Source organism: Mobula birostris, chromosome 20 (assembly GCF_030028105.1).
Source record: "Mobula birostris isolate sMobBir1 chromosome 20, sMobBir1.hap1, whole genome shotgun sequence".
Classification (NCBI taxonomy): domain Eukaryota; kingdom Metazoa; phylum Chordata; class Chondrichthyes; order Myliobatiformes; family Myliobatidae; genus Mobula; species Mobula birostris.
The window spans coordinates 30,186,696-30,212,101 of NC_092389.1; the positions used below are offsets into that span (position 1 = coordinate 30,186,696).

Consider the following 25,406-nt stretch of genomic DNA (forward strand, 5'->3'; position numbering starts at 1 on the left):
TAGTATACATACTTTGATAATAAATGTTCTTTAAACCTTGAAAGTTCAGCACACCTTACACTGTTGAAGAGAAATGCCAAGACTCTCCCTGAATTTGTATGTGCTGAACCAAATAGTGGTCTCTACAAGATGTCTGCATTCAAACATAGTAATGAGTAAAGGAGAAAAAGCATTTCACCATGGGCTATCTTTGTAAACCTTCCCTCATTGCCCCCTCTACACATGAAGTAGTTAAAATAGAATGACCTGAACAAGAGATTTTAATGAATGAACATCCCAGAGCATCAGTGTTAAAGCTAGGAACTATATATCCTTGTGCTTCCCCTCAAAGTTCAAAGTAAAATTTATTATCAAAGTATGCATATGTCAGAAAATTTTCTTGCAGGCATTCAAAGTGGAACAAAGAAGTCCAATAGAATCAATGAAAAACTGCATGCAAAGACTGACAAATTGTGCAAATGCAAAAAGAAACAAGTAACAATAATAATAAATAAATAAAACTGAGAATATGAGTTGTAGAGTCCTTGAAAATGTAGCCAACTGAAAGCAAATTAAGAAAGGTAAAACCGCTGCTGGAAAGCATATTGGCCTAAGGAAGGACTATGCTGCTCAAATGAGTCATGAAGATGATGAAAGCAGTGATCCGACTACAATAGTTTTTATAAGGAACCTGTCAGTTACTTGTGACGCATGGCTTGGTTTTAATCTAGAAGAGATTTCACGGAGCTTCAGGAAAGTTACAAGCATTAGCTTTTTGTGAGTATAAAGAACCAGAATCTACTCTGTGTGCGTTAAGGTTATGGCATGAATTTCAAGTGGGAGACAAAAAGCTGCTTGTAAAAGTAGATGCAAAGACCGAATCCCAACTGGAGGAATGGAAGAGCAAAAAGAAAGGAGTCAATGGAGATAAGAAAACAGAGGATTCATCAGATGATGTTGTGGATGAATTGAATGAGTTGAATTGACTTTATTTCTTACATCCTTCACATACATGAGTAAAAATCTTTATGTCTCTGTCTAAATGTGCAATATGCAATCATAGTAATTTATAATAATCTATAATAAATAGAACAGTCATTTTAACATGGAAATACACTCAGTCAGTGTGAGTTAATCAGTCTGATGGCCTGGTGGAAGAAGCTGTCCCGGAGCCTGTTAGTCCTAGCTTTTATGCTGCGGTACCGTTTCCTGGATGGTAGCAGCTGGAACAGTTTGTGGTTGGGGTGACAGCAATTTAAAGCTGTTTACCCTCTCAACCCCAGATCCATTGATGTCAATAGGGGTAAACCCGTTTCCATTCCTCCCGTAATCCACAACCAGCTCCTTTGTTTTTGCGACATTGTTTTCTTGACACCACTGTGTCAGAGAGATAACCTCTTCTTATTGTTTGAGATTAGGCCAATCAATGTAGTGTCATTGGCAAATTTAATTAGCATATTAACCAAGAGGAGAGATCATTTTGTAAAGGGAGTAAAAAATTAGTAAGAGAATACTCCAGTGAAATGCACTTTCCCAAGATCAAGATGCACAAACTAGAAGAAGATTAGATTATTAGATTAGATTGAGGACACACAGTCCTCTTTTATTGTCATTTAGTAATGCATGCATTAAGAAATGATACAATATTACAATATTCCTCCAGTGTGATATCATAGAAACACAGGACAGACCAAGACTGAAAAACTGACAAAAACCACATAATAAAACCACATAACTTGATGAAGAACAGGCCGTGAGCACAGTAAAAAAAGTTCAAAGTCTCTCGAAAGTCCCACATCTCACACAGACGGGAGAAGGAAGAAAACTCTCCCTGCCATGCCCGACCACAGTCTGACTCTGAGTCGTCCGAAAACTTCGAGCCTCCGACCAGCCCTCCGGCACCGAGCACCATCTCTGCCGAGCGCTTTGACCCCAGCCCCGGCCGCCAGCAGCAGGCAAAGCCGAGGATTTTGGGGCCTTCCCTCCGGAGATTCTTGATCACACAATAGCAGTGGCAGCGAACTGGGCATTTCAGAAATTTCTCCAGATGTTCTTCCGTGCTTCTCACGTCTGTCTCCATCAAATCAGAATTGTGCACGGCATCCTACTTACAAATACGATATCATTTCACCAGAGAGATGCACTCGCTGCATTGCGCCGCCATCTTCTCCTCCCGCTGAATGGTAACTACCACTGTCAGAATCACTTCCTGCAATCTCCGTCAACTCTACAATCACAACAGAGGAGACCACAGATCCTGAGATTGTTTCCACAGCCACAAGTCTTTCCTGCCAAGCAGAAGGATCCCCCGGTCATGAAGGATGTTATTTCACAAGAGTAAGTCTCCACAGTGATGAAATCTTTAGGCCTGAATGGGACAATTTAAAATTTACTATGCCGTGTTTGTCTGTATATAGTAGTTGTAATATATAATTTTCTGTGTATATAGTTGAGATGCATTCTCTATTGAGTTGGATTTTATAGCTAAGCAGGTGTTGTGAATTTAATATTTCAGTAATATTTGAGTAATCCTGTGTGTGTATATATATATTGGTTAATTACATATTCTTGTTTGTTTAATTCATTACTGGTTATATGTAAGAATACATTAATTGCACATGTTATCATGCCGCCACATGATACACGCGTGGGTCACTTAAAGATGAAGTAACACCCACATTCTTTGGACCCCTGTGTATTTCTTTGAATTAGTTTTGAAGTTAGAAAACATAACAGTAGCAGTGAGAAGAGGCCATGGTCTGGATGGTGGAGGTCCTTGATGATGGATGCTGCTTTCTTGTGGCAGCACTCCTTGTAGATGTGCTCACTCGTGGAGAGGGCTTTTCCTGTGATGGACTGGTTGTGTGTCCATCACTTTTTGTTGGCTTTTCTGTTCTTGGGCATTGGTATTTCCATACCAGGCCTTGATGCAGTCAGTCAGGATGCTCCTTCCATCCTTCAATAACACTGCATCTTGCTTTGTTCATCCTACTATTTCACATGTTCTACCTGTCCTCATGATAAGGGTGCTTCTTGTAAGTGTACAGAATTGTTTTTCACTTGACTAAGGATTACTTACTCTGGAACCCAAGGTTTCCAGTTTTGTTAGGAGTCTGTGTTTTTCTTTACTGCCTATGGTGGGTTGCTTACGTTGGGTATGTATTTTGCAGAGTAGTAATTCAAGCTGACTGGGGTGGTAAAGAACTCATCCGAAGCAGTCCCAGCCTAGCTCCTGCTTGTCAATTGCAAAATTTCAACTTCTTATTTTAATGTCTGCAGAAACCAGTGCACCCCACCAGTGGCTTTCTAGCTATTACAGTGGCCTTGAACTATTGTGATGAAGTCCATGTCGCTGGCTTTGGATATCCAATAGCTCAACAAGATACTCCCATACACTACTATGACAAAACTACAATGAAAGCAATGACTGTAAGTATCTGAGGATTTAAATTCTACCGGGATATTTACATTTTATATCTCTAATTTTAAAGTGAATGGCTGCTAATTCCAGGCATTGTATTTTTATTTACACAATCCTTTCAAAGGCACGGAGTTAATGGTGAATTGTGGATTCATTGCTCATTTATAATGCTCTTCGACCTTGTTATTATGGGAGTCATTGAGACCCAGTCCTAAAATATTTTAGGGAATGAGATGCATTTTAATGTCTGTTGTTAGTTTCAAGTCCCCATTACAAGTGACAATTTTGGGTTTATTTAAATAATTAAATTTCAGTATCTTGGCTGGTTTCCTTGGTTCAGTCCCTTCCCACCTACATCCGTGGCACTTCTCATGCCCCCGACCTTCTTAATAACTTTCAATTCCCTGGTCCTGACCGCCTCATTTTCACCATGGATGTTCAATCCCTATACACCTCTATCCCCATCAGGAAGGCCTCAAAGCTCTCTGCTTTTTTCTGAATGAAAGAACCAACCAATCCCCCTCCACCACCACCACCCTCCTCTGTCTGGCAGAACTGGTCCTCCTTGACGCTTAACAATATTTCCTTTGGCTCCTCCCACTTTCTCCAAACCCAAGGTGTAGCCATGGCATTTGCATGGGCTCAAGCTATGCCTACCTCTTTGTCAGCAATGTAGAACAGTCGATGCATGAAGCTTTCCCCGGCCATACTCCCCAAACTCTTCTTCTGCTACATTGATGATTGCATTGGTGCTGCTTCATGCACCCGTGCTGAGCTCATCAATTTCATCAACTTTGCCTCCAACTTCCACCCTGCCCTTAAATTCCCTTGGTCCATTTCTGACACCTCCCTTCCCTTTTTTGATCTCCCTGTCTTCATCTCTGGAGACAAACTGTCAAGCAACATCTTTTATAAACCTACTGATTTCTATAGTAATCTCGACTATACCTCTTCCCACCCTATCTCCTGTAAAGATGCTATTCCCTTCTCTCATTTCCTTTGCCTTTGCCACATCTGTTCTCAGGATGTGGCTTACCGTTCCAGGACATCAGAGATGTGTCTTCCTTTTTTTAAAGAACTGTGTTTCCCTCCCTCTACTATTGATGCTGCCCTCATCTGCATCTCATCCATTTCCCATACATCCGCACTCACCCCATCTTCTCGCCATTGTAACAGTGATAGAGTTCCCCTTGTCCTTACCTACCACCCCATCAGCCTCCACATCCAACACATTATCCTCCGCAACTTCCGCCATCTCCAGACCCTACCGCTAATATATCTTTATCTCCCCTGCCCCCCCCTACTCAGCTTTCCACAGGGATTGCTCTCTCTGTGATTCTGTTGTCCCTCCCCACTAATCTCTCTCCCGGTACTTATCCCTGCAAGTGGCCAAAGTGGCAATTCACCTGCCCATTCACCTCCTCCCTCACCTCCATTCAGGGCCCCAAACAGTCCTTCCAGGTGAGGCAACACTTCACCCGTGAATCTGCTGGGCTTGTCTATTATGTCCGGTGCTCCCGATGCAGCCTCCTCTACATTGGTGAGATTCCTTAATAAATTGGGGGACAGCTTCATTGAGCACCTCCGCAACATCCGCCAGAAGTGGGACTTCCTGGTGGCCAAACATTTTAATTCCGATTTCCATTCTCGTTCTGACGTGTCGGTCCATGGGCTCCTCTTGTGCCAAGCGGAGGCCATGCTCAGGGTGGAGGAGCAATACCTGATATTCTGTCTGGGTAGTCTCCAACCTGATAGTATGAATATTGATTTCTCCTTCTGGTGACTCAAATGGACCTCCCCCCTGTATTCCCCTCTCTGACCTTTTACTACTTCTCACCTGCCGACTACTCCCCCCTGGGTCCCCTCCCTTTCCCCTTTCTCCTATTGGTCACTCTCCCCTCCTATCAGATTATTTCCTCTCCAGCCCTTGATCTTTCCCACCCACCTGACTTCACCTATCACCTTCCAGTTATCCTCCTTCCCCTCTCCTCACCTTCTAATCAAGCATCTCGTCCCATTCCCTCTCAGTCCTGAAGAAGGATCTTGACCTGAAACATCAACTGTTTACTCTTTTCCAGAGATACTACCTAACTGTTGAGTTCCTCCAAAATTTTATGTGTGTTGTCTTGCCTGGTATTGTGGGAAATGAAATTATGTTTCTGAATTTGTCCCTACAAGTCTCTGCAGGTCTGGCACAAAAACACCATGCTGAATGCTGTGTGTGTTACTTGAATTTCCAGCATCTGCAGATTTTCTCTTGTTTATAGTAGCATGGTGTTTTTATGCCAGACATCCAGAGACTTGTAGGGACAAATTCAGTATCGCCTCACCTGGGAAAACTGTTTGGGGCCCTGAATGGTAGTGAGGGAGAAGGTGTAGGGGCAGGTGTAGCACTTGTTCCGCTTGCAAGGATAAGTGCCAGAAGAGAGATCAGTGGGGAGGGATGAATGAATGAAGGAGTCACATAGGGAGTGATCCTTGTGGAAAGCAGAAAGTGGGGGGGAGTGAAAGATGTGCTTGGTGGTGGGATCCTGTTGAAGATGGCGGAAGTTCCGGAGAATTATATGCTGGACATGGAGGCAAGTGGGGTGGTAGGTGAGGACAAGAGGCACCTTATACATAGACTTTTCCACATAGATAACAAAAGGCAGGCATAGCTAGGACCTATGTAAGGGCCCATGGCTGCACCTTGGCTTTGAAGGAAGTGAGAGGAGCCGAAGGAGATATTATTGAGAGTGAGACCCAGTTCCGCCAGACAGAGGAGAGTGCTGCTGGAGGGGAGCAGGTTGGATCTGTTATCTAGAAAGAAGCAGAGAGCTTTAAGGCCCTCCTGATGGGAGATGTAAGTGTACAGGGACTGGACGCTCATGGTGAAAATGAGGCAATCGGGGCCAGGGAACTTGAGGTCACTGAAAAGATTCAGAGTGTGTGAAGTGTCGTGGATGTAGGTTGGAAGGGTTTGAACCAGGGGAATAAAACAGGATCGAGGTATCTTCAGGGAAGTCTATACACCATTGTTTTCTCTTATAGGTCTATTACATTGGCTTTATTTCTATAGCTTTAATGATTATACATTTACAGAATTTTTTTTTAATGTCTGGCAATCCCAGCTTTTCATCCACCCATTTTAAGGGCTTGAAGGGCATTTATGCCCAATAAACCGGCAATGGACCTATTGCAATTTGCCTATCGCCATGATAGGTCAATGGCAGATGCAATCTCAATGGCTCTTCACATGGCTTTAGACCACTAGGACAACACAAACACCTATGTCAGGATGCTGTTCATCGACTATAGCTCAGCATTTAATACCATCATTCCCACAATTCTGATTGAGAAGTTGTAGAACCTGGTCCTCTGTACCTCCCTCTGCAATTAGATCCTCGACTTCCTAACTGGAAGACAACAATCTTTGCGGATTGGTGATAACATATCCTCCTCGCTGACGAGCAACACTGGTGCATAGGGGAGGGGGGGGCGGGGCGCCTGTCTGCAAATGGAGTAGCAGCAATCTTGTGCTGCTCTTAGTTTTGTTTCTCTCCTCCTAGTTTAAACTTCGAATTTAAAATTTTTATTTGCTAATTCTTGAGGGGGAACAATATGTCTATGTCTATGAGGAGTGGGAAGTACTTGTCTGAACCTAGTGATAATGTAATGGGAAAGGAAAGGTGCAAAAGGAAAGATCTGATGAAATGCCACCATGGGCTGAAGATATCGTTCGGACACTGAATTCAATTAAAGATCAGAATGGGTCAATTAAAGACCAACTGGAAAAGAATAGTAATGAAATGAAGTCATTTCTGGGAAAACTTAAAGACTTGGAAACTCAAGTTATTACACACAAAGAGGAATTGAAGGTAACTAAGCAAAAAATTTTTGAAGCTACAACCCGATTGGATAGATATCAAAATAAGATTATAGACCTGGAAACTAGGTCTCGCCGAAGGAATATATGAATTGTTGGGCTGCAAGAAGGAGCTGAAGTTGGAGATTTAACGGCTTGCTTTGGTAAGCTTTTTCATACTTTATTTCCTACCATATTATCACAGCCGCCTGCTGTAGAAAGAGCACACAGAGCTTTTACTTCGAAATTTAAAGATCCAAATAAACCAAGATCTGTTTTGGTTTGTTTTCATCACTTTAAAATTAAAGATCAAATAATGCGACAGGCAAGAAAACAGAGTTTTTAGATCTAAGGAATCTGAGCTCCGTTTTTATGAGGGTTATCGGAAGGAGGTAATGGAACAAAGATCAAGATTTGCTCTGGTAATGAAACAGGCATATGATAAGAAACTGCTTCCTTCTTTGCGTTACCCGACAAGAATTAAAGATTTTCCTCCTAACTCTCCTTGTACATTTTTTGATCCAAAAGCCGCACTGGACTTCGTTCAAACTATACCTGCAGCCACTACCAAATGAACTATCTGAAAGGTTGTTTGGTTATCTGTATATTATTTGCACTTCAGAAAGAAGATTTATGAAGGTTACTTGGATATTCCATTGAGAGACTAATAAAAGAAGATTAAGGAGATTTGTTCATTATTGCATATTATTGGTTTTCTTTTGGAAAGAAGATCTATGGTTCAAGTATGACTGTTTAAATGGTTACTCAGACATTCGACTGAGAAAAGAAGATAAAGGGACTTGTTTCTTTAACCTAATATTTGGTTTGATGTTTTCTTTTGTTCCTTTCTTAATTAACTAATTGGTAGTTTTTTCCTACTAATGAGGCTTCTTTTTATATATATATTTGGGAAGGTTCAATTTCTTATGATATTATTAATTAGTATTTTTGAAAATTTAGCTGGGTTAAATATGCTATTAACTTTTTTTCTGCTTTATTATAGCATCTTATAACTGAATTTAGTTATTTTTAGGGATTTAATGTTAAACTTAAAAATGGCGCTGGTTTTTCCTTTTAAGAGATAACATTATTTTAGTTCTTGCTTGTTTAATAGATGCTAGAATGTAAATACTTCCCTTTGTTGAGACTTTATAGTTTTTCTAACAAGGTCACTTGTTTTTTTTTACTAATTAGGGGGAGGGAAAGAAAATCTTAAAAATTTTTTTTTTCCTTTACAGACAGAGCGGTTCCTGGCTTCGTATTCTATCATAGGTTGCTTGCCTTTTTTTCAGGCTTTCGGGGAGGTGGGTGGGGTTAGAGTTCGGAGTTTTTTCCCATCGGGTGGTTCCAGAGCATGCGTGTTTTCTATGTGGTTGAATTCTTCAACGCCGCCATTTTTGATCATCCCGTATTGGTATGTGCTCTGCACATGTATAAAGTAGAATAAAATTATAGTAGGTATTTAAATGGATTAATGTAATAAGTTGGAATGTACGTGGTTGGAATCATCCTATCAAACGAAAAAAGACTTTTAAAATTATTAACCGATTCCAACCTGATATAATTTTTGCTCAAGAGACACATATCAGGGCGGGAGATTTTCTGGATGGTGGAGAGGTTTGCAGTTTCACTCTGCTTCTCAGAGTAAAACTAAAAGCGTGTCCATCTTTATTAAATCCAATATATTTATTCAAGACGATATTGAGTCAGATTCTAATGGTAGATTTTTAATTGTTAAAGGAGTGATTTGTAACAGAAAGGTTGTTTCCGTCAATCTGTACAGTCCTAACTTAGATGATCCTTTTTTAAAAAAAGTATTTGCTTTACTGCCTGATTTAAATGAATATATGTTGATAATAGGCAGGGATTTTAACTGATGTTTAAATCCTGTGATTGACAAGAGCTCAACCAATCAGCGACTTCCAAATCACTCCACGTCACTTATTAACTCCTTTTTGATCGATTTTGGATTGATCAAATTATGGAGGTTCCTGCACCCCGATAACAGAAAATATTCTTTCTTTTCGTGTGTTTATAAAAAATATCCGAGGATTGATTATATTATAATCGATTGTTGTTTCTTGCCTAGTGTTAAAAATTGTGAATATGATGCTATTGCCTATGAGTTTGTCTTTTGAATTTGATGATGCCATTCTTGCTCACCCACCATGACGCATGTCTCAGACATTATTGCAAAACTCTGACTTTGTCAGTTTCATTGAAACCCAGATAAAAGATTCTTTTCTTTTTAATGATACAGGGGGTACGTCCAAATTAATTATATGGGATACATTTAAAGCATTTTTACGTGGTCAGATCATTTCTTATTCAGCTAAGCTTAAAAAACAGACTAAAGCAGAATTAGATAAGATTTCAAAACAAATTAAAGACTTAGATAATATTTATGCAATTTCCCCTAATATCGATTTATTCAAATGAAGGGTGGAACTTCAATCACAATATAACCTATTACTAACTCATCCCATTGAAGACTATTTGCTTAAGTTAAAGAGCCAATTTTATATGTTTGGAGATGAAAATAACAAACTGCTTGCATCTCAATTAAAAATGGCTAGAGCCAAAAGGCAAATTTTGAAAATTCGTAGGAAAGATGGTACCCTGGCTTGGGAATATGAAGAAATTAATAAGATTTCTCAAGATTTTTATACTGAACTTTATAAATCTCAATGTCCAGTAGATTCTTCTGAAATGAATGCTTTCTTATGAAAGATTGCTTTTCCTAGGATTTCTGTTGAGGATCAAAAAACTCTTGATGCCCAAATTACTGAAGCCAAAATTCATAAAGCTGTTTTTTCATTAAGTCCTTTGTTATTTAATTTAATATTAGAACCCCTTGCTATTGCTCTTCGTGAAGCTAAAAATATTCATGGGATTTTTGTGAATGAGACCATTCATAAGATTTCTCTTTACGCTGATGATTTATTGGTTTATATATCTAATCCTGAAGAGTCTATTCCTGCCTTGTTAAAATTGTTCAATAAATTTGGAGATTTTTCAGGATATAAAATAAATTTTAGTAAAAGTGAATTGTTTCCTTTAAATGAATCTATCTCTATTTATGATAATACTCCTTTCAAAGTCACGGATTCTTTTAGATATTTAGGTGTTATAATCACTAAAAAATATAAGGATCTTTATAAAGCCAATTTCATTTCCTTGGTAGACTGTATGAAGTATTTATTTAGCAGATGGAGTCCACTTACATTTTCACTTGTTGGTCGTATCCATATAGTTAAAATGATAATTTTACCAAAATTTTTATATTTATTTCAGAATATCCCTGTTTTTTTGACTATGAAGCTTTTTGATCGGATTGATTCTATTATTTTATCTTTTATTTGGAATAATAAAAGACCAAGAATTAGTAAATGTCATTTACAGAAGTTGAAAAAGGGTGGAGGTCTCGCTTTGCCTAATTTAAGAATATATTACTGGGCTGTTAATGTGCGATACATGTCCTTTTGGTTATATTGGGTTGATAAGAATGATTGGCCAATTTGGGTAGACCTGGAACTGAAAGCTGTGAAACAGTTTTATTTAACCACATTATTGGGAGTTGCTTTACCTATACAATTAGCTAAAGTTGCTAATTTAAACCTATACCCTGTGATTAAGCATTCTTTACAATTTGGCTCCAGTTCCGCAATTTTTTTAATCTTAAAAAATTTAAGCTTTGTAGTTTAATTTATCAAAATTACTTTTTTAAGCCTTCTTTGAGTGATCCAATTTTTTTACTTCGGAAAAATAAAGGTATTAATTCTTTTTTGGATTTATTTAAAGAAGATAGGTTGATGTCTTTTGAACAATTAGTTGATAAATATTCTCTTTCATACTCACACTTTTTACAATACCTTCAAGTTAGAAATTTCTTACAAAAATATTTAAGTAATTTTCCTTAAATATTGGAGGCTGACCTGTTAGATACTATTATGAGTATGAACCTTTCGACGAAGGGCTCCATTGGAAGAATTGATAATTTATTATTACAATGGGATAAGAGTCCTTTATTTAAGATTAAACAAGATTGGAAAAAGGAACACAATTTGACTTTTATGACGGAGGATTGGACGCGGATTCTGAAGCTGGTTAACTCTTCTTCGATCTGTGCTAGTCATTCACTGATTCAATTTAAAATTGTACATCTTTACCATTTGGCGAAGGAGAGACTGTCTAAAATATTTCCTAATGTTGATAGTTATTGTGATAGATGTAAAACTGAGACAGCTACACTGACACACAGATTTTGGTCTTGTTCTATACTGGAACAGTTCTGGAAGTCAGTTTTTTTGACAATTTCTAAAGCACTTTAAAATTAATTTACAACCTAACAAATTAACGGTGCTTTTTGGAATAATTCCTCAAAATATCCATGGTATCTCTGTGTCTGACCAACATGTTATTGCATTTGTTACATTGATAGCTAGGAGGGCCATTTTGTTGAAGTGGAAGGATACACCAGCTCCCACTTTGTCACAGTGGTTCTCTCAAGTGATGCTATGTCTTAGTTTGGAGAAAATTAGAAGTCGAACCTTTGAACCTTCATTTGATTTTGAGAAAAGATGGGGATCATTTGCTCACTATTATCATTTGAGTTAATTGATAGATTTCCTCCTCGATCTAATTGTAAATCTTTGGTATATTTCTTTTTCTTGCTGGCAGTTTGATGTTTATCTTTAGAAGCTTTTTGTATGTCACATGGCTCCAGGGTTGTACACCTAATGGTTTTTCCCCCCGCTTTTTCTGCTTAGTAGGGTTTTTTTCATTATCACCAAAATTTTTCAATCTTTAAAATAATGTTTTTTTTTCCTTGAGACATTGTAAGTGTTGTTTACTTCGATGTACTTGTGTTATTTTTGAATAATATAATAATAATAAAAAGATTTGAAAAGAAAGAAAGAAACACTGGTGCACCTCAGGGGTGTGAGCTTAGCCCACTGCTCTACCCTCTCTATACCCATGACTGTGTGGCGAGGCATAACTCAAATAACATCTATAAATTTGCTGATGATACAACTATTGTTGGTAGAATCTCAGATGGTGACAAGAGAGTGTACAGGAGCAAGATATGCCAACTAGTGGAGTGGTGTCACAGAAGAACCTGCCACTCAATGTCAGTAAGATGAAAGAGCTGATTGTGGGCTTCAGGAAGGGTAAGACGAAGGAGCACATACCAATCCTCATAGAGGGATCAGAAGTGGAGAGAGTGAGGAGTTTCAAGTTCCTGGGTGTCAAGCTCTCTGAGGATCTAACCTGGTCCCACCCAACATATCCATACAGTTATAAAGAAGGCAAGACAATGGCTATACTTTATTAGGAGTTTGAAGAGATTTGGTATGTCAACAAATACACTCAAAAACTTCGATAGATGTACCGTGGAGAGCATTCTGACAGGCTGCATCACTGTCTGGTATGGTGGGGGTGGGGGGGGGGGGCTACTGCATAGGACTGAAAAAAGCTGCAGAGATGTCAGTACTTCCAGCTGAACTTTGTCTTTTTGTGTGTTTTCTCCCTAGCCATCAGTCTGTGGTTTTGTATTGCCATGTGCTCTTGTTTGTTTTCATGCCCCATCTGCTCCTGTCCCCGCTCCTGCTCTACTCTGGCCCCTGTATTACTGAGTACTCTGTCTCTCACCTGTTTCTCATTATTACCTGTATTGCTGCCACTTCTGTCTCATTGTGCTCCACCTATCATCTGCCTCTCTGTTTATTGCTCAGTGTATTTCAGTCCTGTGTTTTCACCTGTTTGCTGCTAGATTGTGCCAATAAATTTTCCTGAGCCTTTCCTGCATTCATACCTGTACTCTATTTGAATATTGACTCTGCCTGGTTCCCCATGCTGGTTTTTGGATTTGTCTGGATGTTTTGATCTCTGTCTGAACTTTGACGCTGACTTTGTTTGCACCTTGGGATTTGTTACTCAATTAATATCACTGTGTGCACAGTACTGGGTCTGTGATTGGATCCCTGCTCCAGCGTCCTGATGAGAGGGTTGTAAATTTACTCAGCTCCATCTTGGGTACTAGCCTACAAAGTACCCAGGACATCTTCAAGGAGTGGTGTCTCAGAAAGGCAGCCTCCATTATTAAAGACCTCCAACACCCAGGGCATGCCCTTTTCTTACTGTTACCATCGGGTAGGAGGTACAGAAGCCTGAAGGCACACACTCAACGATTCAGGAACAGCTTCTTCCCTCTGCCATCGGATTTTTAAATGGGCATTGAACCCTTGGACACTACCTCACTTTTTAAATATATTATTTCTGTTTTTTGCATGATTTTTGATCTATTCAATTCAATACTGTAATTGATTTATTTCCTATTATTACTGTTTTATTTTTATTTTTTTCTTGTATATTATGTATTGCATTGAACTGCTGCTGCTAAGTTAACAAATTTCATGACACGTGCTGGTGATAATAAACCTGATTCTGATTCTGAACCATCATCAACTCCATGCCTGTGAAAGGATTGTGTAAATAAAAACACATCTTAAATATTTAAATGCACACTTTGGCCCTTTGCTTTCCTTATGCATCTTTCTGCCTGTGTATGTTAATCAGTAAAGCCGATAGAAAACACTAGACAGCAAATTTTTTCAAAGGTGTTGTTTCCTCAGAGTTTTTCTGGTTATGTTAGGCCACTTGAAGCAGAGTACAGATATAATTTCAGACTACAGGTATCACACAGGAATTTGGAGTAACAAAAAATTAACTTTTATTGTATATTATGTGTTTAATTGCATAATGGTGCTGATGCTTGGCAATAATTCAACTGAGATAAAAAAAAAAGATCTGTTGATTATTTTCATTTGTGCTCGGTGTCTGAGACTTCTCGCTTAAATGTCCAACAATTATCAGTCAGCATTGATGGATTTCAGTTACCTTGATAATGTTTCTCCATGACAGCAATGTCCTGGTGAAACCTTTCACCATGCTCGTCACTGACAGCATCAGGATTTGAGGGAAGAAGTCTAAATGGGAATGCAGAAAATGAATTTTTAGTGACATGTTGCACTTCATGGTTTTGTACGCTTGAAGCATGTTTTCAACCAGCTGCATGTAGTTTGGTGCTCTGTACTTGCCAAGAAAATTTTCAACAACATCTTTGAATGCCTTCAATGTGATTTTCTCTGGTCCCACTAGAAATTCTTTGAATTACCTGCCTTTGATGATCCGTCTGATTTGTGGACCAACAAAAATGTCTTCCTTAATCTTGGCATCATTTATTCTGAGGAAGCATCTGTCTCCAATATCGAAATCCTTTGTGGAAATTGTTGTTCCTCGTGACAGCAGATTCCATTCTTGCAGTCTTGAACCCATTAATTTTGCTTTTGCCTTTGACAAACCCAAGTCTCTGACCAGGTCATTTAACTCAGATTGAGTTATCAGATGAGGCTCAGTCAATAGAAAGAATTCAAAATCTGTATCAGTATCAATATTGTTTTTCACTCCTGTCTCGTGACATCTTCGCCTGCTTCCTCTAGTCTCTATGTCTCTAGTGGCTTCAGTACTGGAAGACTATCGTCATGTGACACAGGTCTCATAGCTGAAGGGAGATTGGGGTATTCGATGGACTACTTGTTTTTAGCAGAGAAATCACTCGTACTGGTCAGACAGAAGTAGCAGTCCGCTATATGATCCTTTTGCTTTCACTATATCATTGGGACAATGAACAGCATTGACTTATTAGTATCTCTGAGCCAAGATCAAAGATTGACGGTGCATGTTGCGCAACAAATGTGAGGAGCCCAAGCTTTGTCTTTGTTGCCAATTTTACACCCTAAGTAGAGCTCATAGGCTTTTTTAATAAGAGTCATGCACTGTCTTTGAGATTTAAGTGCATATTTGCCACAAATATAACAATGTTTTATCTGTCGCAACATTGGTGAGACATTTTGCTATCACAGATACTCTTGAGAATACAATTACTTTGTTATAATGAGTACACACAATATGCTATGTGCATAGAGCATGTGCATCAACATGATCGCAAACCGATATACATGTAAATGCAATGCAGAGAACAGCGTGTGCGTAATGCTTTAATAACCTTTCTAAAACCTGTCCTGCCACGCAGCATCCACCCTGACTAAACACACCCAGGCAAGCCTGGACAAGGTCGCAAACTTTTCACCATACATTGTGGGCAACATTTTAATTGACTTGAATTTTGATTAGAAATAACAAATATAGGTGATTTTTTAAAAAGAAAAAAGCGTGTGATAGGGAAATTTCATGGTGATTTTTATGATCAGCAATCTGAAATGCATATGATACACTCAAAAGTATTCAGGAAGCAAAATCTTTGTTGTTGGGTGTAATCAACACATTTTCTACTGTCTGGTGAAGACTTTTTTTTATAGTATTGTGGTCCCTTCTTTACACTGAAAGATACTTGATGGAATTTTAGTAATTTGACATCAGACTCTATTTTTTGGGAGGGGGGAGAGGTGAATGGATTCTATTTAAGGGAATGGTAGATGGAGTGAGACTAACTGGATACTAGTCGTCAGAAGACACATATGTGGCCTTAGTGTGAGCATGTGATTTTGTGACACCTCTTTTTGTGCAATATTTATAATCTATGTATGACCATGAACCAGAACTGTTTTTGCTTGTCTGCCCTCTTGTCATTACTACAACAAATGCCTTTGCCACTTCCTTTAGAGTGGAACATCCTTCACTGTCTGACAGCGGCTGTAATTTTGGCTTTGTCTCATTGAAACATGTCATAAGCCATTCAGTTTACTAGGTCAGAAATGGGACAATTAAAATGAGAAATGAGAGCTGTAGATTACTGCCAACAAGTAATTCTCTGGAAGGATTCTGTTAACTTGACCCTACGAGGATATTTGTTTACTACCTGTTACAACCATGGACTCTGCTGTGGGATCTAGATGCCCCCACAGGCATATTGTGAAGCAGGTTCAGCAATTGAGTTTATGAATACGCATTTTCCAACTAATTGCTGTCTCATTATGGTGATATTTAACTCCCTTCTTTCACAGGTCAGTGCCCACTGGAAACCCAGCTAAAGGTTAAGCAGGGAGTATAAACATTGTTGTGCTTTAGGTCAAGCCTGAACAAGACTAGAATGAAAAGGAGAAAGTTAAATGCCACCATAGTGACACTGTAATTAGTTGGAATGCGCATACTCACAAGAGCATTGGTGAACTTGTTACACAATCCGCTTGCAGGGGCACATAGACCCCACCTCATGAACCAAGTATGAATGTGACAAATGAAAATTGTCTTACGACAAAAAGATCTAAGGGAAATAAGTATGTGTTTTCTTCTGCTTCATAATTGTTTTCTTTACTTTTACAGAACTCTGAGCACAATATCACACATGAGCAGCTGTTTCTGAAGAAACTGGTGGAAGTTGGAGCAATAAAATACCTCACTGTTTTGCTGTAGATTACTGTTTTGGACAGAGTGACGGGTTTGATTTTTATTCATTTTTAAATGATTGAGGTTCCTCCTCAGTTGCTAATGTGGTATGTTGCCAGAATCAGCTTGATTTCTCTTCTGATGTATACTGGACAGTATATGAGGTGAATGCTGCCCTCTGCACTGCTAAAATTACTGCAATAAAAGCAGAAGGTTCTACCTTGTCCAGTATGACACTGAATATGAATGGGAGGAATGGGGCAGCATTTAAGTATTGATTTGAAAGAAGGATATTCCATTGTTTTCGTCATGCAGGAACTCATTTCACTACAGAATGATTGGTTTACATTGGTTGTAATTGGGAAAGTGATGCACAATGTAACTGAAGTAATACAGATGTCCACTGTGATTCCTTTTTCCATGTGCATTCAGCTGTGGCTATCTTAATAATCTTGTTGCCTCCCTTTCTTATATTGATTCACCAGAGAAAGCTGTGATTCAAATGATTCCAACTTGTTTGTGTTTGTTCCATTGGAGTAAGATTGCTCTGACCAATTTTCCCATTTGTTCTGCTCACGTTGAGAGTTTTGAAACCCTTCACATCTTTTGTATCGTGGAATGCTGGTCTGAGCTGTGGTCTGACCAATTTCATGCTGGGGAATTTTCCTTCTGATCTCCTGGTGTTATACTGAGGATCTGGTTCTGACAGCCAAATCTTGGAGTGATGTGGTATTGACTGATGCTGCTGCTCTGTGCTCTGTTAATTTGTCACTGTAATCCTTGACTCCAGGTAAGGGAAGCATTTCAAGAGTTCTGGTAGAGATGTTCAGTTAAGAGCTGCATGTAATATCCTGATATCACCTGGCAGCAGAATTCTACCCAGTGCTGTAAACTGGCAGCTTTTTCCATGTGAATTAGCTGTGGATTTGTGTTTGAAAAGTCAAAAACTACAGATGCTGGAAAACTGAAGTAAAACAAAAAATGCTGGCAACACTCAGCTGGCCAGTAGCAGCTGTGGACAGAGAAATAGAATTCAAGATGAAGACCTTTCCTCAGAATCGATGAAAAGTCTTCAACCTGAAGCATTCACTCTGTCCCTCTTTCCACAGATGTTCCCTGACCTGTGGAGTGTTTCCACCATTACCTGTTTTTGTTTTCGGGTACACTGCACAGCATTGCTGTTAATTTAATGTTTTGAGTGGAAATTTCTATTCTATTTCTATCTGTGAATGTATTTTGAAATTCTCCATTAAAAAAAATAAAGACAGACTTTCATGGTACGGACATTTTCCAAAGTAGAACTCAGTTTTAAAAAAATGACAGATTTTCTTCAATCAGCTTTCTTTTGGGTATGCTGTAGAAAATTGTAGAAATCCCTCAGCTTTTCAGGATGAATTCTGCTGTTCTGGGAGAATACTCATTGTGGATGTAAGATAGTGAACTTGGAGGCACAAAGTGACTTCCTGTGGTTTTTTGCCCAGGGTTTGGTATCGTGCTACAAGAACTTTCATTTGGCATGGGGTTTGGAAGCACCCAAATGTATTTTGAAGGAGTAATCTGATTTTTCAATGTTGTATTCTCTTCACCAATTTCATCCCATCAATGATCCCTCAGTTCATGAGTGTCTTTTTATTTTTTAAGACATTTGTAAAACGGTCCTCCTGACCATTAACAGTTCCTAGTTCTCCCACCTTTCCACCTAGGTATCCCCCTGATGATTCAAATCTCGCTGCTGGATTTAAGAGGCAAGATTCCTCCTGACTGCTGAAGACCAATATCTTGTAAGCTTTTGCCCAAGTTTCCTAGGCACACAACTGAGGGTTTCATAGGCCACATACAAAATTGATTTCCCTCCACCACAAGCATGTTCCTTTAGAGGAATTTCTTTGGCCAGAGGGTGGTGAATCTGTGGAATTCATTCAATGGGTGGCTGTAGAGGCCAAGTATTGTGTGTATTTAAGGTGGAGGTTGATGGGTTCTTGATTAGTAAGGATGTGAAAGATTACAGGAGAAGGCAGGAGAATAAGGTTGAGAAGGATGATAAATCAGCCATGATTGATTGGCAAAGGAGACTCGATAGGTGGAATGACTTAATTCTGCTCCTATGTCTTATGGTTTGTTTGTTGAAACTGGTGGTGCTGTGATCTTGAATATATGACCCAAAAAGCTGGGTAGGTGAAGTTGGTACTAGCCTTCAAGAATTGGTTGATCGGTGAAAGACTTTGATCTTATGGATCAGGGGAAAAAAACTCTGAAAAATTGAAAAGTGGAGATGGAGTGGGCTGTTCTTCACCACTTCAATGAGTCAAGCCTGACCTGTGATCTAACACCATCTCTATTAATCTCTCTTGATATTTTAATTTAACAGAAATATATTAATGTCAGATTAACTTTTATCCCTCTATGCTCATAGATATATTCAGAATCAGCTTTAATATCATTGACCTATGTCATGAAATTTGTTAACTTCATGGCAGCAGTACAATGAAAAACATGATAGATAAATATGGAGTAAAATACTAAGTTACATTAAGTATATATATGTATGTCTATTAAATAGTTAAGTTAAAATAAGTATTACAAAAAACACAAATGAAAAAAGTAGGTCATGTTCATAGGTTCAATGTCCATGTAGAAATTGGGTGGCAGAGGGAAAGAAGCTGTTCTTGAATCGCTGAGTGTGTGCCTTCAGGCTTTTTTTTAACCTTTCTGTTGGTAAAAACGAGAAGGGGGCATGTTCTGGGTGGTGGGGATCCTTAACGATAGACGCTGTCTTTCTGAGGCACCACTACTTGAAGGTATCTTGGATACTACGGAGGCTAGTACCAATGATGATATATCTTCCTGTTATATACTGAAAGTCAATGACCAAAAACCTTAACACTCCAATAAGGTGCTTCCTTCCATCTCTCCTATAATGCCTCCTTAATACCTGGAAAACTTAAGTTATTGCTAAGCTTCTAAATTCCAAAAGCTACACCTGGAATAGTTCATATCCAAGACATGATTTCAGCCAGTGGGAAGATTTCTCTGCAGTTCCCACCAAGTCCAATTTTATTGCATAATTTTTAAATTTTCTCTCTACAAACTTTGCTTTGGGCTATTTTCCTTTGTACAATCCAGCTACAATCTTTACTGTGCCTTCCATATCAAACCATCTCATTTTCTTGCTTCCCTAGTTCAAAGTAAATTTATTATCAAAGTATACATATATCACCATATACAACCATAGAGATTCATTTTCTTGTGGGCCTACTCAATCAACAAGTTTTGAATCATATTCATCTACCCCATCTCCCCATGCAAATTGAACCAGTACTCAGTTGGATCATTCCTGGCAGTAAGCAGACTGTTTCTTCTTTAGAACACAAGATACAAGAGAAGAATTAGGCTATTTGGTCCATTTAATGTGCTCCGTCATTCAATCATGGCTGACATTTTTTCGCCCCATTTTTCCACCTCCTCTCCATAACCCTTTACCCCCTTTCAGCAGTATTCTGAAGAACGGTCTTTAGTCTCAGTAAGTCAAAGGTTAGCTCTGGCTGCATGTTGTTGCCAGTTGAAGGATTCAAATTATTGGCATGTTACAACAGCTTTGGTTTTGCAATTCAACTTCATTTTGGTCAATATTCTTTGCAGCCTCTGGGTCTGTGAAGTCCCATGATGTTCATCCCAGAAGAAAATATGGCCTTTGAATCAGGGTAGGAATGATGTCCATTATTACGTTACTGTCTATACTATCAATAATCTTAATTATAGAATAAACAATGCATTAACAATATCCCATTTAGTAGACACCAGCGCCAAAATTGGTCCCCTTTACACTGTAGTAGTCTTGTTGAAAGTGACCATCAATATCCCTTTTGAATTTCATCCGTAACATCCTGCTCGAGTCAAAGGCTGTCCATCACGTGAACTGAAGGATACAAGCATGGGATCATTGGAGAAGTGCTTTTGATTCTTTGTAAAAGAAAAACAATTTTTCAGCAGCTGGAGGAGTAAATTTGTACACATTAAGAATTGGTGAATTCTTAATGAGCAAGTAAGAGCAAGCAAGTTCTGAGGATGGTCTGAAAATAATTTCTTATTATCTGTATCATTGTTCGCTACTTACACAGAAATATTTTTGTGATGTAATGGTAGAAGCAATATTTAGATGTTAACCAAAGCCGCTCATTTATAAATAGACTGGATCAGTGGTTTTGCTTTTACCCATCTTTGTCAATTCAATGTCAGTATTGGCAAGACGTAAAATCAGCCATGCATCCAATGTAACAGATAAAAATTACACGTGTGACCATTTGTTGTGAGCCGCACATTTTACCTTCTGGCTCAAAGTTTTTATTCAACAGCTGAGATGCAGAGAGCTGAGGGGACCCCATGTTTAGATCCCATCTAAAGGGATGTGGAGTTCACTTTGCTATGATGATATATGGGTAATAAAAGTGTGAGCTTTAAAACACAAGCCAGCCAAGTAGATACCCCTCAAGGTCTTGAAAGCTTGCAATGAAGAGTGGAATACCAGAATTGAAGCAGTGCCCATGGGAGTACAATTACACCGTCCTGTGACTAAGGATTAGCAGAGTTCAATTAATGCAGGAAGAATTGCCCTTTAGGTGCTTAGAGCACTGACATAGCTCCAATGAATCTTAAAAATACAATCATTGAATACAATTGAACTGAACTAAAAAGTTTATTTGATATCATTCAGAAAGTTTCTGTGTAGTCTATATGGTGCTGGTGATTAAATGTTAAAGAGTGCTTCCAACTATTTGGATGGGTAGAAGTTGATTTTGACTTCAGTTGAACTGAACTACGTGTTTTTCTTTTTATAATTAAATACTGATGATAGTTTGCACTTATAATTGAAAATATTAGAAATTTACCAATTGACTGTATTTAATAACTGCCAAACAGTAAAGTCTATGAATCATACTGATTCTCTGTGCTTCATTTATTTGGCTCCTCTGTTTCCAAGAGTGGGAACAGATAGACTTAAGGTTATGTCTCTGGCCAATAAGGAAATACAAGGACATTAAATATTTTGTGGCAGGCTTCACAAAAAGAGTAACATGGAAACAAAGTTCAAAATTCAAAGTAAACTTATTATCGAAGTACATATGTCACCATATGCTACTCTGAGATTCATTTTCTTGTGGGCATTCACAGTAGAACAGAGAAACGCAATAGAATTCATGAAGAACTGCATACAATGATTGACAAACAACCAATGTGTTAAAGAAGACAAATTGTGCAAAAATAAAAAAACAAATGAATAAATAAGTTAATTATACTGAGAACCTGAGTTGTAGATGTGTCTGTGCGCAACTACATATCAATTAAATAAAAGCACACACGAGAGATGGTTTTAACTGGTGTATTCACATCGCAGTGAGAGAGAGAGAGAGCAATGTACAGCCAACAGATCAACTGGGGGGGGGGGGTCATTGCTCTGAAAAAGATAGATCTATAGAAACATAGAAAATAGGTGCAGGAGTAGGCCGTTTGGCCCTTCGAGCCTGCATCGCCATTTATTATGATCATGGCTGATCATCCAACTCAGAACCCTGCACCAGCCTTCCCTCCATACCTCCTGATCCCTGTAGCCACAAGGGCCATATCTAACTCCCTCTTAAATATAGCCAGTGAACTGGCCTCAACTGTTTCCTGTGGCAGAGAATTCCACAGATCCACCACTCTCTGTGTGAAGAAGTTTTTCCTAATCTCGGTCCTAAAAGGCTTCCCCTCTATCCTCAAACTGTGACCCCTCGTTCTGGACTTCCCCAATATCGGGAACAATCTTCCTGCATCTAGCCTGTCCAATCCCTTTAGGATTTTATACGTTTCAATCAGATCCCCCCTCAATCTTCTAAATTCCAACGAGTACAAGCCTAGTTCATCCAGCCTTTCTTCATATGAAAGTCCTGCCATCCCAGGAATCAATCTGGTGAACCTTCTTTGTACTCCCTCTATGGCAAGGATGTCTTTCCTCAGATTAGGGGACCAAAACTGCACACAATACTCCAGGTGTGGTCTCACCAAGGCCTTGTACAACTGCAGTAGTACCTCCCTGCTCCTGTACTCGAATCCTCTCGCTATAAATGCCAGCATACCATTCGCCTTTTTCACCGCCTGCTGTACCTGCATGCCCACTTTCAATGACTGGTGTATAATGACACCCAGGTCTCGTTGCACCTCCTCTGTTCCTAATCGGCCACCATTCAGATAATAATCTGTTTTCCTGTTTTTGCCACCAAAGTGGATAACTTCACATTTATCCACATTAAATTGTATCTGCCATGAACTTGCCCACTCACCCAACCTATCCAAGTCACCCTGCATCCTCTTAGCATCCTCCTCACAGCTAACACTGCCCCCCAGCTTCGTGTCATCCGCAAACTTGGAGATGCTGCATTTAATTCCCTCATCCAAGTCATTAATATATATTGTAAACAACTGGGGTCCCAGCACTGAGCCTTGCGGTACCCCACTAGTCACCGCCTGCCATTCTGAAAAGGTCCCGTTTATTCCCACTCTTTGCTTCCTGTCTGCCAACCAATTCTCTATCCATATCAATACCTTACCCCCAATACAGTGTGCTTTAAGTTTGCACACTAATCTCCTGTGTAGGACCTTGTCAAAAGCCTTTTGAAAATCCAAATATACCACATCCACTGGTTCTCCCCTATCCACTCCACTAGTTACATCCTCAAAAAAATTCTATGAGATTCATCAGACATGATTTTCCTTTCACAAATCCATGCTGACTTTGTCCGATGATTTCACCGCTTTCCAAATGTGCTGTTCTCACATCTTTGATAACTGACTCCAGCAGTTTCCCCACCACCGACGTTAGGCTAACCGGTCTATAATTCCCCGGTTTCTCTCTCCCTCCTTTTTTAAAAAGTGGGGTTACATTAGCCACCCTCCAATCCTCAGGAACTAGTCCAGGATCTAACGAGTTTTGAAAAATTATCACTAATGCATCCACTATTTCTTGGGCTACTTCCTTAAGCACTCTGGGATGCAGACCATCTGGCCTTGGGGATTTATCTGCCTTTAATCCCTTCAATTTACCTAACACCACTTCCCTACTAACATGTATTTCGCTCAGTTCCTCCATCTCACTGGACCCTCTGTCCCCTACTATTTCGGGAAGATTATTTATGTCCTCCTCAGTGAAGACAGAACCAAAGTAATTATTCAATTGGTCTGTCATGTCCTTGCTCCCCATAATCAATTCACCTGTTTCTGTCTGTAGGGGACCTACATTTGTCTTTACCAGTCTTTTCCTTTTTACATATCTATAAAAGCTTTTACAGTCAGTTTTTATGTTCCCTGCCAGTTTTCTCTCATAATCCTTTTTCCCCTTCCTAATTAAGCCCTTTGTCCTCCTCTGCTGAACTCTGAATTTCTCCCAGTCCTCAGGTGAGCCACTTTTTCTGGCTAATTTGTATGCTTCTTCTTTGGAATTGATACTATCCCTAATTTCTCTTGTCAGCCACGGGTGCACTACCTTCCTTGATTTATTCTTTTGCCAAACTGGGATGAACAATTGTTGTAGTTCATCCATGCAACCTTTAAATGCTTGCCATTGCATATCCACCGTCAATCCTTTAAGTGTCATTTGCCAGTCTATCTTAGCTAATTCACGTCTCATACCTTCACAGTTACCCCTCTTTAAGTTCAGAACCTTTGTTTCTGAATTAACTATGTCATTCTCCATCTTAATGAAGAATTCCACCATATTATGGTCACTCTTACCCAAGGTGCCTCTCATGACAAGATTGCTAATTAACCCTTCCTCATTGCTCAAAACCCAGTCCAGAATAGCCTGCTCTCTAGTTGGTTCCTTGACATGTTGGTTCAAAAAACCATCCCGCATACATTCCAAGAAATCCTCTTCCTCAGCACCTTTACCAATTTGGTTCACCCAATCTACATGTAGATTGAAGTCACCCATTATAACTGCTGTTCCTTTATTGCATACATTTCTAATTTCCTGTTTAATACCATCTCCGACCTCACTACTACTGTTAGGTGGCCTGTACACAGCTCCCACCAGCGTCTTCTGCCCCTTAGTGTTACGCAGCTCTACCCATATCGATTCCACATCTTCCCGGCTTATGTCCTTCCTTTCTATTGCGTTAATCTCATCTTTAACCAGCAACGCCACCCCACCTCCCTTTCTTTCATGTCGATCCCTCCTGAATATTGAATATCCCTGAACGTTGAGCTCCCATCCTTGGTCACCCTGGAGCCATGTCTCTGTGATCACAACTATATCATAATCATTAATAACAATCTGCACTTTCAATTCATCCACCTTGTTACAAATGCTCCTTGCATTGACACACAAAGCCTTCAGGCGCTCTTTTACAACTCTCTTAGCCCTTATAAAATAATGTTGAAAAGTGGCCCTTTTTGATGCTTGCCCTGGATTTGTCGGCCTGCCACTTTTACTTTTCTCCTTATTACTTTTTGCTTCTACCCTCACTTTACACCCCTCTGTCTCTCTGCACTGGTTCCCATCCCCCTGTTGTGAACTAACCTCCTCTCGCCTAGCCTCTTTAATTTGATTCCCACCCCCCAACCATTCTAGTTTAAGGTCACCTCAGTAGCCCTCGCTAATCTCCCTGCCAGGATATTGGTCCCCCTAGGATTCAAGTGTAACCCGTCCTATTTGTACAGGTCACGCCTGTGCCAAAAGAGGTCCCAATGATCCAAAAACTTGAATCCAATTGCCTCCTACTC

At 39.4% G+C, this 25,406-nt stretch overlaps 1 protein-coding gene across 8 annotated transcripts in view; it reads left to right on the forward strand.

The window, feature by feature from the left end:
* Positions 1-21,587, forward strand: part of st3gal4 (ST3 beta-galactoside alpha-2,3-sialyltransferase 4) — a 131,835-nt gene extending 110,248 nt beyond the window's left edge. For 6 of the 8 annotated variants that reach the window (XM_072238427.1, XM_072238426.1, XM_072238428.1 and 3 more), the window contains 2 exons: positions 3,259-3,408; positions 16,590-21,587. In XM_072238427.1, the coding sequence (XP_072094528.1) occupies positions 3,259-3,408; positions 16,590-16,679 (240 nt within the window). In that variant the 3' untranslated portion in view covers positions 16,680-21,587. Of the gene's footprint in view, positions 1-1,642; positions 2,317-3,258; positions 3,409-16,589 lie in introns of those variants that run through there. The other 2 variants (XM_072238433.1, XM_072238432.1) reach the window with 2 other exon arrangements.
* Positions 21,588-25,406: the final 3,819 nt, after the last annotated feature.